Here is a 13,271-nt window from a genome sequence, read left to right on the forward strand (position 1 = left end):
TACTATTTGTGCTACTTGTGTGTGACCCTGTAGTATGACGAAGGAAGGCATTAAAAGGTAGGGCAAGTGATATTGTTTTGATAAAATTACTATCAAATAGCTCTATAATGATCATAATAGGGGTCCCTAGTCTTGCTTCATGGGGCCATGCAGGCTCTTCTACATGGACTTCTATTGAAAGGAGACAACCGGAAGTTTACGGAATGCATTGGAGTCTATGGGCTCGCGCGAGTACATGAACCACGTGACCCAGGCTGTGTCTATTGCACAGGGCCAGGGCACACCTTTAGCGCACAGCCGCGGACAGAAGAAGCTGCGTTTGACGTCATTTCCGAGTTTTTAAGACAGCTGGTGGATGGAAAAGAAGCTCCACCTCCGCGGCTGACTATACGCGACGGACAGATTCCCGGAAATGCTCTCCTCCGCGCCAGTCAGCCGCGGAGGTGGAGCTTCTTTTCCATCCACCAGCTGTCTAAAAACTCGGAAATTACGTCAAACGCAGCTTCTTCTGTCCGCGGCTGTGCGCTAAGGTCTGCCCAGGGGGATAGATAGACCCTTCATAGCTCCGCCTACTCTACAGGGTCTCCCTGTCTCTCTAGCCCATTTTGGACTGAGGCCGATTCTAAAAACACCATGAAATCCTGACCTACGTTTTCTGAAATACTTCAAATATTTATAAAGCAGAATACGTTTTTTCTTTTGTCATTTTTGAATACTGTACATTACTGTACAGAACCCCAAGAGGGGTTCCCGCCCAGAATGGGCTAGTAAACTACCCAGATTGCTGGTAAACAGACATTTTCCAGACCTAAACATTTTTAGGTTGAGATACCAATTGTATCCAATCGGGAGAGAGAACTCATACAGGATAAATAAGTGAAATTGGACATGACACAAAGAAATGAGCAGACAAAATTGTCAGTGGAACACTATGAAATTGAAGCTGATAAATGGGTACTCTCTTCTGATTGGCTGAAATTGGCATCCCACCTGATTTTTTTTTCTTGTAAGACCTGAGGCCGATTCTACAAATGCCTTCGAAATCAGTATTTCTCACAATTTTTGAGAGGTGCAACCACTCCAAGGAACAGCAATGTCTGTGTTCATTCACCTATGTGCCTACAGTATGTGTTGTTTAATGAGCACCAGTATATGACTATGAGTACCAGTAGGGGCGCTGTTGTGCCAGACACAGAGAGAGGGATAGTGCTGCACGGTTGCCTGCTAATGAGAGAGAGAGAGAGAGAGGTGGGGGGGAGGGGGAGTTGCACCACTCAGTTCACACGGGTGTGATTTTTCAAAAATGTAACAAAATAGCAGATCACTTAACAATGATTACTATCAGAATTAACCCGTTAAAAAAAAAAGAAAAAAAGAAAAGAAAAACGTTTTAACCAAAAACATATCCCTTACCTTACCCCTACCTTTAAATTACAATTAAAAAAATAATAATAAATAAGAGGTTTCTGATATAATATTCCAATAGTAAAAACCCAGTCAGCTGAGCCTCTCCAGGGCCTGTAGGACACCGCTGTGGAACAGGCCAGTCAGCCCACTGCACTCCTGGGTGACCAGAACCCGGCCATCCGGTCGATGCCTGTGGACCAGGACCAGCTCTCCTTGCAGCAGACTGAGCTCGGAGTCCGTCTGTGCTAAATATGTCGTCGTCACTCGGTGCCTGGAGGGACAGACGGAGAACAGACGCTCAAGGTCACAGTCGAGTCAACGACCACACGGAGCGGAGCCAACAGCACGGCTCTGCTGCACGGTAAAAAATCCTCCTCTGTTGATTTGAACATGTTCACTCTGAGTGCATGTAAATAGAACCAAATGTACCCATAACACTCAGGATTTTACAGATTTGACCTGTTGTGTATGTATGTATGTGTATGTATGAATGTACACACAGTATGTATGTATGTCAGTCATACATACATACGGTATGTATATGTATATATATATATATATATATATATATATAGTAAACTAGAAAAAGTGCCCTTCTGAGCACAGGTCTCCACCAGGAGGATAGGAGTGTGTGTGTGGTGTTTGGCAAAATGTTTAGGAGTAATATAAACATGTTTTTTTTGTTTTGTTTTTTTTGCAACCATTTTATTCATTTTGTTGAGGAAATGCAGTGCCAGATCACTCATAGCATCTCTGAGGGTAGAATTCTGGATGAGCAGGACAGTGCAGCCTGCCTTCATCTGGTGGTTGTATAACAGGGCAACAAAAATAAACTATGATAGCAATTGGGTGATTTGAGGCATTTTGTTCCAAAAATGTGTTTTGCAAAAATCCACCTATTGGTGGCGCTAATAACAGGCCAATGTGAAAAGGCTGGGATATATTCCTCAGCCTAGTAGGAAAGTGTGTGAAAGTTTTCACATAAATTGCACGCTGCGTTCATGATTTGAGGCTTTTTGTTCAAAACGGGCCAATCCTGCCAACTTTGAAAGGGAATTCAGTATAGCATGGATTAGGTGATGTAATTATGATGTAAAAAAAACGGTGTCAAAACAAACATTAAATTCTCTTTTTATTGTTAATGGGATTTAATGTTTGTGTTAGGGAGAAAACAAACATAAATTTCTCTTCAATGTCAATGGCGTTTAAAAAAACAAACTAAAAACAAACATTAAACCTGTATATAGGAGGGGCTAGGGCCCCTCAAAAATGTGAAAAGCTGCCTCATGGTGGCGCTATAACAGGCCGTTCTGGAAATAATGGGGCAGAGGTTCATAGTTGGCATCCAGGGAGTGTGTTTGCCAAGTTTGTCATCGACTGGGTTAACGGTGCCGGAGATTAGCTGGTAACGGACGGACGGACGGACGGAATGCAAAACATACTCTCTCCCCATGCCTTCGGCCTGGTGGAGACAATAAAATAATTGTCTTTTGAAGTGCTATATTTTGATAGTAATATATAGTGTTTGTTCAGTAATAGGGGTCTTACCATCTATCCAACTCTTTAGTAACTATAATGTTTCAGGTGCGTTACAAATTTTATTCAAACCCATTCATCAGCTTAAATGTTATAGTGTTCCAGTTCCAAATATGAGTTGAACTCATTTATTTCCTCATTTCACTTGTTTACCTATATATCCTGGATCAGGTCTCTCCCAATTGGTTTAAATTGGTACCCCGACCTGAAAACGTAGTTTCGTTTACAGAGCTTAACCCATTCTGACCGGGCACCCATTTTGGTGTTGGCATCATGTTATGCTTTAGCTATTTAAAAATAGCAGATCTACAAGCTCATATCGCGCCACCGAGTGGCGCGATACGAGCTTGTAGGTCTGCTATTTTTTGAAAAATCGAAGAACGACTGACATTTTTTAGAATCTGATCTCAGGTCAGAATGGGTTAATCAGACCAGTGTGTGTCCGGCGGAAACCTCGTATGAATCTGATCTCAGGTCAGAATGGGTTAATAAAGGGGAGACCCCCGTTACTGAACAAACACCAGTCTATAGCAATGATTACTACAGTAATATCTTTACATTACTATAATAATGATCATGTTTAATGTTTCATTTATGTTGGACAGGGCGAGGGGGCTCCCTCGAAAAAGAGATCTTGTATCTCTGTGGGAATTACCTGAATAAATAAAGGTTTAACCCATTTTGGTGTTTTAAACATTATGTTATAATTTAGCTAGAAAAATAGCAGATCTACAAGCTCATAACGCGCCACCGAGTGGCGCGCTATGAACTTGTAGGTCTGCTATTTTTGAAAAATCGTTCAAATTTCGATTCTTATTTCGACGTCAGGCCTAAACGGGTTTTTAATAACTATTGAAACCACTCGTCACCTGCTGGGGCTATACTGAGCCGCCGACGCTGCCGATAATGACGTCTGTGACGACGGCGACGGTTTCTGCAGGCCGGAGGAGTTCAGGTCGGAGACGGTCGTTTCGAGGCCCTTCCTCAGAAGAACAGGATTCTTGCCCTCTTTGAGCACGATGCCGGGTCCGTCTCGCCCCAAGGTGAGCGACGGCGCCCACACCTCCAGGGGAAGGGAGGAGCGGGGTCGGCCACCAGCGGAGGAGGAGCTCGCCTGATGGCCGCCCGGAGACGACCACGAGGAGGCTCGCAGTCTGGGAGGAGAGGGGTCTTCGTCGGTGAAGAACCGCACCGACTTCGCTGGCTGGGTGGGAGAAAGAAGAGCGTTATTATTAGATGAAATGACTAGTATAGCCTACCCTTCATCTTGAGAGAATAAGGTATTTCCTGAGAAACAGGGAGAGACAGTTTGATAAGGTTTGGCTGCCCCTTGTCCATTACCTGAGTATAGAAACAATTAATAGACAGGATACCATTGATATGGTTGACTGTACGCCATTTTCTTTTCAGATGTTTTCCTTTCTATCATCTTATTATATGTGACCGCTCCCAGTATTTTCAACCACAAGTCGGCACTAATGAAGCGTCACAATAGACCGAAATACCTTATTTATGCCGTGTCACTGAGCAGTATGGGTGGGAGGGTTTAAGGGATTTCTTTCTCTTTTTTTTTTTTTTTTTTTAAAGATATTTTTTTGCGGCTTACGCCTTTTATTGATTTTTGAAGGGACAGACAGTAGGCTGACAGGAAACGGGAGAGAGATGGGGGGATGACATGCAGTAAAGGCCGTGTCGGGTCCGGGAGTCGAACCCGCGGCACACTGCGACTGGATTACCAGTCCGGTGCCCAGACCGTTACGCTACGGCCTGGGCTTCTTTCTCTTTTTTGTCTTTCATTTTGTTTCATAAAAAAAAAAAAATGTATTTCATATCATAATGTTTAACAATTCATAATCTGTTCAATAAAAATATATATTTGACATGTTGTCAAATCTGAATCTTACATTGAAAGGACATTTCTCTGGTATCCGTTGTGGTGAGAAGTGAACCAATTAACAATGTAGGCAGATACCGTTAAGTTATCCAGAGCAACTTAGGAGTTTGAAATCAGAATAAATAAATGTCATGAACCTTCAAGAAACAACGTGCATGTATACAGTACAGTACAGTACAGCAGTGTTTCCCAACGTTTTTTGTCCCAGGGAACACTGGGGGGGGGGTGTATATATATATAATATATAATCGGCCAAATCGACATAAAAAAATGACATTAAGACACTTATAGAGTCTCACTCTTGACATTTTCTGAAATATGGCAGCCCTGTATATATTTAATATATATATTTAATATATATATATATATATATATATTAAAAAAAATATATATATAAATTAAATATATAGTAAAACGTCTTTGATACCAAACACATTATACTTTTGACAGAGTAAAACTTCGTCTTTGAATGAGACACCCCATACCTTCTGCATGGGCATGTTCGACCTAATGGCCAATAAGGATATTTAACACTGAGGTGCCCACTCTTCCTGCACCCTTTTGCAATGTGAAATGCCACCAAATTCATAATCCTTGCCCACTTTCCTCCTGTCTTTTCTTTATATGGAATGAACATGTGAAAGCTGGTGTGCTTTTATTGTGAAGGGGAAAGTTTCTAAACGTCTCAGCCTGTATATTTCCATGTGAAACTAGCTGATCTACAAGCTCACAACGTGTGGTGGACGCGACGCGTTGTGAGCTTGTAAATCTGCTATTTTCAGCACACAACACCACGTCGTACGACGATGAATATACCAGCTATAGTTTCATGTGAGAGATGTATTTTGTTCGAGGCGATCATGTATGTAGCCTGGCCTGCACACAGCGCTACTCGACGCAAAATAACAAGCTATTGGAAGCTATTTTTCAACAACAAGTTTACCGTGTTTGGGGTCGGGGATGAGGCGCAGTCAACCATATGTTCTGTCAACTTCTGTGTCTGCTGTCTCCGTGGATTCAGCGACAGCAATGCACAGCATCATCATCCCAGTTGTAAAATGTGTGCAAAGTGTGAGCTCCAGGGAAACTTATGTACAGCTGTCAGCTGATGCTGAAATCTTTGTTTCGTTTTTGAGCGCGCCGCAGCTGTTGGACTCACGCGTGTTGTGTGCAGACCGGTGCAGACAGACAGGCAGGAGGCGAGACTCGAAGGAATGAGCGAGAATAAAGTAATATTTTATTATCGCGCTAACGCCCGTGCTTCATGGTTGAGGCTGGGAGTGAAAGCAATAAGTAGCACCGGTGCGACCTCGTTCAAATTTAACTCGCACATTAAGAAATTAACATTCCTTTAACATTCCTATGGCCGATGGTCGTTAGAGTCTATTGTTCCGCCGTCGTTGTTGTCGCACATCTAATTAGACGTGTTACAGCAACAACTACGCAACAATAGGAAGCCTGCAGCTCAGTAGCGTTGTGTTACTTTAGGTGAAATCAGGCGGAACACTTGGACACATCAAACGGAGCACCAAAGCTCCGCGACACACAGGTTGGGAAACACTACAGTACAGTACAGTACAGTACAGTACAGTACAGTACCTTTCTCCAAAGCTTTTAACCCATTCTGACCGGGCACCCATTTTGGTGTCAGCATCATGTTATGCTTTAGCTATTTAAAAATAGCAGATCTACAAGCTCATATCGCGCCACCGAGTGGCGCGATACGAGCTTGTAGGTCTGCTATTTTTGAAAAATCGAAGAACGACTGTGACATTTTTAGAATCTGATCTCAGGTCAGAATGGGTTCATCAGACCAGTGTGTGTCCGGCGGAAACCTCGTATGAATCTGATCTCAGGTCAGAATGGGTTAAGTGTGAGGACACAGCCCATAGGAACCAGAATCAGGAACCTTTGGATTCCAAGGTCAGCCACTGTACCTGCTGAGCCACTGCCACCACCACTCAGAGTGAGATATGACCCGTTATGCCATTTTGACCTTGATCGTGACCTTGATCCACGCGTTAAATCATGTCTGCTGATAATTCCCACCAAGTTTCATTAATGTGCCCTTGATCTTATTTAGTCCATCGTCTCTTTGGGGCAGGGCAGTCTGCCAGTCAGACAAACGGATACAGACAGACAGGCACTAGCACGTACAGAGCAGGTCAGATACCACGACCCTGACACACATTGCTCCAGACAGGGTAATTAATGACCAAGGACTCACATTAATGCACTGCAGAACATAAATTCAGACGGCAGACAGCACTAGGCTAAAAATAGACCGCAGACAACGCTCACGGCATAACATTGAGAAGAAATTGTTAAATGTATGTTAACATAAATGCAGGAGAGGTAGTGTAGTCGTGATAAATGATACATGTTACAGTGGGAAAGAAAACGTTTACTGTATAAGGCATGCGGCAAAGAATTTCTAAAAGCAGTTGGGAGGTCAATTCAATTAAACTTCAATTTAAAAACTTTAAGTCTTTCAGAGGAAATACACAATACCTTGTCTGTGTTGTTCTTGTGCGAGTCAGGTCTTACTAAGATTGAGTGAGGGCCATTTGTGAAAGGCTTTCGGTCAAACGCTGCCTCTTTCAGAACCGTGAAGTCTCTGCCATTCGGCATAGCGCCAGCAGGGGGCGCCATCGTGTCAGACATGCGGCCCAGTGGCCTGCCGGGGCTGGGCAAGATGCTGCCGTGTTTCCTCCTCTGCGGGGCAGGAGAACAGCCGGACGCCTGGACTTGGACTTGAGCGAAGTTGTGCGAGTGGGACAGGTGGCTGGAGGTGGACGTGTGGATGTAGTGGTTTCCTCGCTGTGTCGAGCCTGAGAACATAGGAACCAGACGCCCAAGCTTTCTTTGTGAAACTTGAGTGAACAATGCAATATAACACCATTCTGACCAGAGATCAGATTCTATTAATGTCTTCTACATCCTGACAGTTTTCTGAAAAAGCTATATGTTTCTATGTCAGTCGTTCTTTGATTTCTCAAAAACAGCAGATCTACAAGCTCATATAGCGCGCCACCGAGTGGCGCGCTATATGAGCTTGTAGATCTGCTATTTTTCAATAGCTAAAGCATAACATAATGCCAACACCAAAAGGGGTTCCCGCCCAGAATGGGATAATGTCAATGAAAGGTTGAAGTTGGAATTGGTCAATATGGCTACAACTATCGATTATCTTCGTAGCAATTATTCTAGCGATTACTTTTCCGATTAATCAAATCATTTTATTTTATAACAATTCAACATGGAACATTTCTAATTGATTTGTTATAATCAGTCTGAATAACCACCAATAAGCCCTAGTTTGTATAACTGTAGCCGATCATCAAGCTCACAATGAATTGCATCGTGACACAGCTTGTAGATCTGCTATTTTTGAAAATCAATTGTTTTTATTTTGAAAATCAATTATTTGATCGATTATCAAAAAAGAATATATATATATATATATATATATATATATATATAACAATCCATGAAATCGATTTGTTCAATGAACGCGCCCCTATCGACCAACAGATGCGTTTGATCAGCCAACGCAGGGAAACTGGAAGTACCCTCACTAAAAACGCCGGGACAACGCTCCACACGTCCCAAACTCTTCTCCCTTCTGGCTCCAAAACTGTGGAATGCACTTCCCATTGCAGTCAGAACTGCAGCATCACTCCCAATCTTCCGCCGTAGCCTGAAAACCCACCTTTTCAGACTCCATCATGGCCCATAGCACTTACCCTAACCCAGGGGTCGGCAACCCAAGATGTTGAATGAGCCATTTTCGACCAAAAAAATTAATTCAAAATCTATCTGGAGCCGCAACATTTTTTTAGCCATAAAATGCTTATATAATGAAGACAAAAGGGCTGCAAGTGGATATTAGCCTATCTATCAAAATAAAAAGTGCGCTATGGTTTAACTTTCATTACGGGCCCGTTCGGAAATAGCGCACTGAGCGCACTGTGCAATGCAAACTAATATAGGCGAGTGCGCTCCCGGTGCGCATTTCCGAACGCAGTCAACGCACCCTCCATTATTATGCCATGTTTTTTGCATTGTGTTCTTACCCGTTTAATGTGATTTCTGTGTGTGGACATCGCTGGAGAGCTTCTCAACACTGGGCACGTAAAATGTCACTCTAATCTTCACACACAACTGCGCAGGCTCTCATCGGTGAGGCGTGTGCGGTATTTGGATTTAATGTAGTTCATGTTTGAGAATATCTGCTCACAACGTTACTCCACAAATACTCCAAATGCGAGTTTCTTCATGTTCACATAATTGTCTGGAAGAGCATTCCATGTTTTCCACACAAGTGTGTCGTGTTTTGGGAGGTTTACAATATCGGTATTTGCCTGTATGCTTAATCTGCAGTGACAAACTATCAAACAATAAAAAAGTAACGTTGAAAGACATTTCCAGGGAAAGCATGCTAAGTTTGCATGAATGAGAGAAAGAGGGCTGTTGCAGTCACAGAACTGCTGAAGAAAGCAGAAGGGAGCAAAGTCAGCAAACTATAACTTTTAAGAAGTGGATCGCAATCATCGCAGCTTTAAACTCCACCACTGCTGGCTGCTGCTATAGTTTCGTTGCAACACGGGAGATAATACGTCTATATGACTCCTTCATATACTGTAGTCACCGTCTGTGAACGGCTTGCCACGTTTTATTTATTGTTTGATAAGTTTGTCACTGCAGATTTAGCCATGGTGCGTCATGGCAACTGCAGCCTGTTTTATGCAATCGCTACATTTACATTGTAAACGTGTACATAAACATTCAGATTCCAAATATAAAGTACTCGCCACGTGTGCCACTGGTGTTAGAATGTTGCTGGTACAGCGATTAGCATTTCTGCATCCCGCGTTGTTTAATAAAAAGCATTTTTATCCGAGCTGTTATTTTGCCATTGGCTTTCAACTACGCGCCCCCAACCGGTGTGCAACTGTGGATTTCCCAACCCCGTTTGAGACAAGTAGCCGGGGCGCTCGGATAAAAATGCTTTTTATTAAACAACGCGGGATGCAGCAATGCTAATCACTGTACCAGCAAATTTCTAACCCCCGTGGCACATGTGGCGAGGACCTTATATTTGAAATCGGAATGTTTATATACACGTTTGGACTGCGATTGCGTAAAACAGGCTGCTGTTGCGTCATGGGATACTGCAGATTAAGCATACAGGCAATCCATCTTCTGCATTGGCTGTGAAGGCATAAGCGTCTGTCCACGAATTGTTAAATCCTCTGTTTTCGTCGGCTATCTTTCTTTTTCTCCCTGTAGATGTAGAAGCCATAGCGTAGCAGCTAGCAGGCACCAGCCTCACACACCCACCGGTTTGTTTATAATAGTGTCAGGCGCGCAGCATGCGAGTGTGTCGCATGCTATGACGCGAGTTTTAGTTGACATTATTGAAACTTAATATTTATTCTACACATTTTTACAAAATTGGGAAACTTAAGAATGTTTCTGTCACGTTTTGCCTCCTACAGAAACCATAAATGAAAAATAAAAATGTGAAAAAATAAACATTTATACATTTTCATCGATTTTTTTGTAATGCTACAGAGAGCCACCAGGGGAGTGCTCAAGAGCCGCATGCGGCTCTAGAGCCGCCGGTTGCCGACCCCTGCCCTAACCCCTTAGATAGCATTTCTGTTGGCTTAGATAGCATTTGACACAGACTTATAGCATGTTATGTAGACAGCACTATAATTGTATTGTATATAGTCATAGCACGCCATAGTACATATGTATAGCATAGTAGTGAATATGTATAGTTTATTATGTATAGTGTATGTATAGTTTCATCATATAGATATTCCACTGTTACCTTCTTAGCTTACGCATGTCTCATGATAAATGCTTTTATGTGATGTATTCCCATGCTTTTGTTCTTGCTTAAATGTAAGTCGCTCTGGATTAAGAGCGTCTGCTAAATGCCTAAATTGTAAATTGTAATCCCCTCTCACCTCTATGTGGATTAAAGGCCCGTCTGACGGTGTCCCAGCCTTGTTGCGAGACCCCGTACAAGGACAGCCTTTCGGCGCCGCCAGCCGACGGTGCTGCGGCATGCTGCGCCCCATTGAGGAGGACAGACGGGACCGGTCCCGTCGAGTACATTGTTCCGTCTGTGTTCACCCTGTCCAGAGCAAGGACCACAGCAGGATTCCGCCACGCTGTGGGCCTCTTTACAGCCGCCGGGGAGGATGTGTTGGTCTGCGCTGCCTTGGTCTCCAGGAGCCTGGCGGAGGTTCTGTTGGCGACGCAATCGGTGGCATTAGCATAACCCATTCTGACCTGAGATCAGATTCATACGAGGTTTCCACTGGACACACACTGGTCTGATGAACCCATTCTGACCTGAGATCAGATTCTAGAAATGTCAGTCGCTCTTCGATTTTTCAAAAATAGCAGACCTACAAGCTCGTATCGCGCCACTCGGTGGCGCGATATGAGCTTGTAGATCTGCTATTTTTCAATAGCTAAAGCATAACATGATGCCGACACCAAAATGGGTGCCCGGTCAGAATGGGATAAATATTAGCGATGGGAGATTATAATCAGCAAACACACATCGGTATATCGGACGATTTTAGTTTTTAGATCAATCAGTCGGTTCGATTAATCAATCAGACCGATTCCGGATAATCGGTGCGTCTTTACAGATAAACAAGCGCAAAGTAACAGCTTGAACAGATCTACAAGCTCACAATATAAAAGGTATTCAAGTTAAATCTGACTTGCCTAAGCCTGCAGTGCAGATACCCTGTTACATGTATTTTTTTCAGAATGGACAAAATTATTATAGTTTTTCAACACAGAACGAGATCATATCGACATCGGTATTATCGGTTATCCATAACAGCAATTAATTATATCGGATATTGATATCGGCACATCCCTAATAAATATCAATTGGCATACGTATACTACAATGTAATACTGCACACGTGGATTTATCTGAACCGATAAAACAACCGCGAAAAAGGACCAGAATGTATGAATGACAGTACTAAATAACCATCTCAAACGGGCAGGTACGGCAAAGCGTGTCACCTGAGCACAGGGGTGACGTAGCTCCCGGGAAGAATTCCCACTTTGCCCGTCCTGAGAGACAACCCGCGGAGCCAGCCCTCCTTGAAGGTCCCGTAGACCCCCACCATCTCCCCCTTCCTCAGCTCCAGCTCCTCTGGGCGTCGAGGTTTGTAGGAGTAGAGGGTTGCACACCTGCCGAGCCAAGCGGAGAGTTTATACCAAAAAACGTAAACTTCCTCAGTTGCTATACCGCACAGCTGGTGAAGAAAGGAGTGCAGGCGGGGACGGGAACGGGTGGTCTGGAGGGATTTGTGACAGATGGGTACCGAGGTTATAATAGTTAACTAAAACAAACTAAAAAAAATAAAACTAAAAATAAATTAAAAAGCGTTAACTAAACTGAAATTATAGACAAAATACCCTTAATGTTAGTTGTTATCAATATTTATATGCCTTACGGATAATACTTTTAAATTCTTTAGATTAATTTCCTCATTTCTCCAACAAGTTTTACGGCGGTTTTCAGCATCGTACGGCAGCATTAGCAGTAGCCACGCTAACCCTAACCCACAAATAAACCAAAGTATGAAAAAAACTAAAACTAAACTATAACTAAACTAAAACTAAAACTAAGCATTTTCACCAAAATAAAAACGAAATAAAAACCGTGTCAAAACTAACTAAAAATAAACTATAATGAAAAAAACAAAACTATTATAACCTTGATGGGTACCGACCGGCAAGAGCGAAAAGAAAGATGTGTAAGACCATATGTACTGTATAGTGAGACCAGCTACGCCAGGGTTCCCCAATTAATTTTCCTCAAGGGCCATATTTTGACTAGCGTACCAGGCTGGGGGCCGAGTCTGCACGCGCGAGGTCGAGGTCTTGCCCTGAAAATTCATTTTCAGGGCAAGACCCCATTTGAAAAGGATGCCCAGTTTGACATGCATAGGCTACTGACCCCCATTCAATGCCATTTATATCTGGGACCCTTAAAAAAAAAGGAAATTGGAAATTATTTTGCGCTCTGTGGGCCGCAAATGGCCCGCGGGCCGCCTATTGGGGTACCCTGAGCTACGCTGTACAACGTGGAGTTGGTGACACTTATAGGACAGTATAGGCAGAGCTGGATGTGGCAGAACTGAAGATGAATGAAGAAAAAAAAGTCTGCACACAGGCTCTGCTCCAGTGGTGTTTTGTTTAATTTAAAACACCATTAGTTAAGGCACAACGTTTCGGCCCGTGAACGGCCTTCATCAGGTCCAGCACCTTTAGTCCAGCACCAGCCAGGAACTGGATGTGCGCATTTGCGCAAGCCACCTGCTTTTTAGAACTGAAGATGATACAATTTTCACAGGGTGTGACGAGGATGGACAGGATCAGG

General features: G+C 43.2%; 1 protein-coding gene across 1 annotated transcript in view; it reads right to left on the reverse strand.

The window, feature by feature from the left end:
* Nucleotides 1-545: 545 nt before the first annotated feature.
* The window catches only part of sh3rf2 (SH3 domain containing ring finger 2), a 34,641-nt gene continuing 21,915 nt past the window's right edge, over nucleotides 546-13,271 (reverse strand). Inside the window, exons 6-10 of the mRNA XM_083786566.1 lie at nucleotides 11,906-12,076; nucleotides 10,819-11,102; nucleotides 7,349-7,668; nucleotides 3,813-4,147; nucleotides 546-1,678 (exon numbers count right to left, since the gene is read on the reverse strand). Of these exons, the coding sequence (XP_083642692.1) occupies nucleotides 1,498-1,678; nucleotides 3,813-4,147; nucleotides 7,349-7,668; nucleotides 10,819-11,102; nucleotides 11,906-12,076 (1,291 nt within the window). The 3' untranslated portion in view covers nucleotides 546-1,497. The remainder of the gene's footprint in view (nucleotides 1,679-3,812; nucleotides 4,148-7,348; nucleotides 7,669-10,818; nucleotides 11,103-11,905; nucleotides 12,077-13,271) is intronic.

The sequence above is a fragment of the Protomyctophum parallelum genome (assembly GCF_964188405.1).
Source record: "Protomyctophum parallelum genome assembly, chromosome: 16".
Taxonomy (NCBI): Eukaryota; Metazoa; Chordata; class Actinopteri; order Myctophiformes; family Myctophidae; genus Protomyctophum; species Protomyctophum parallelum.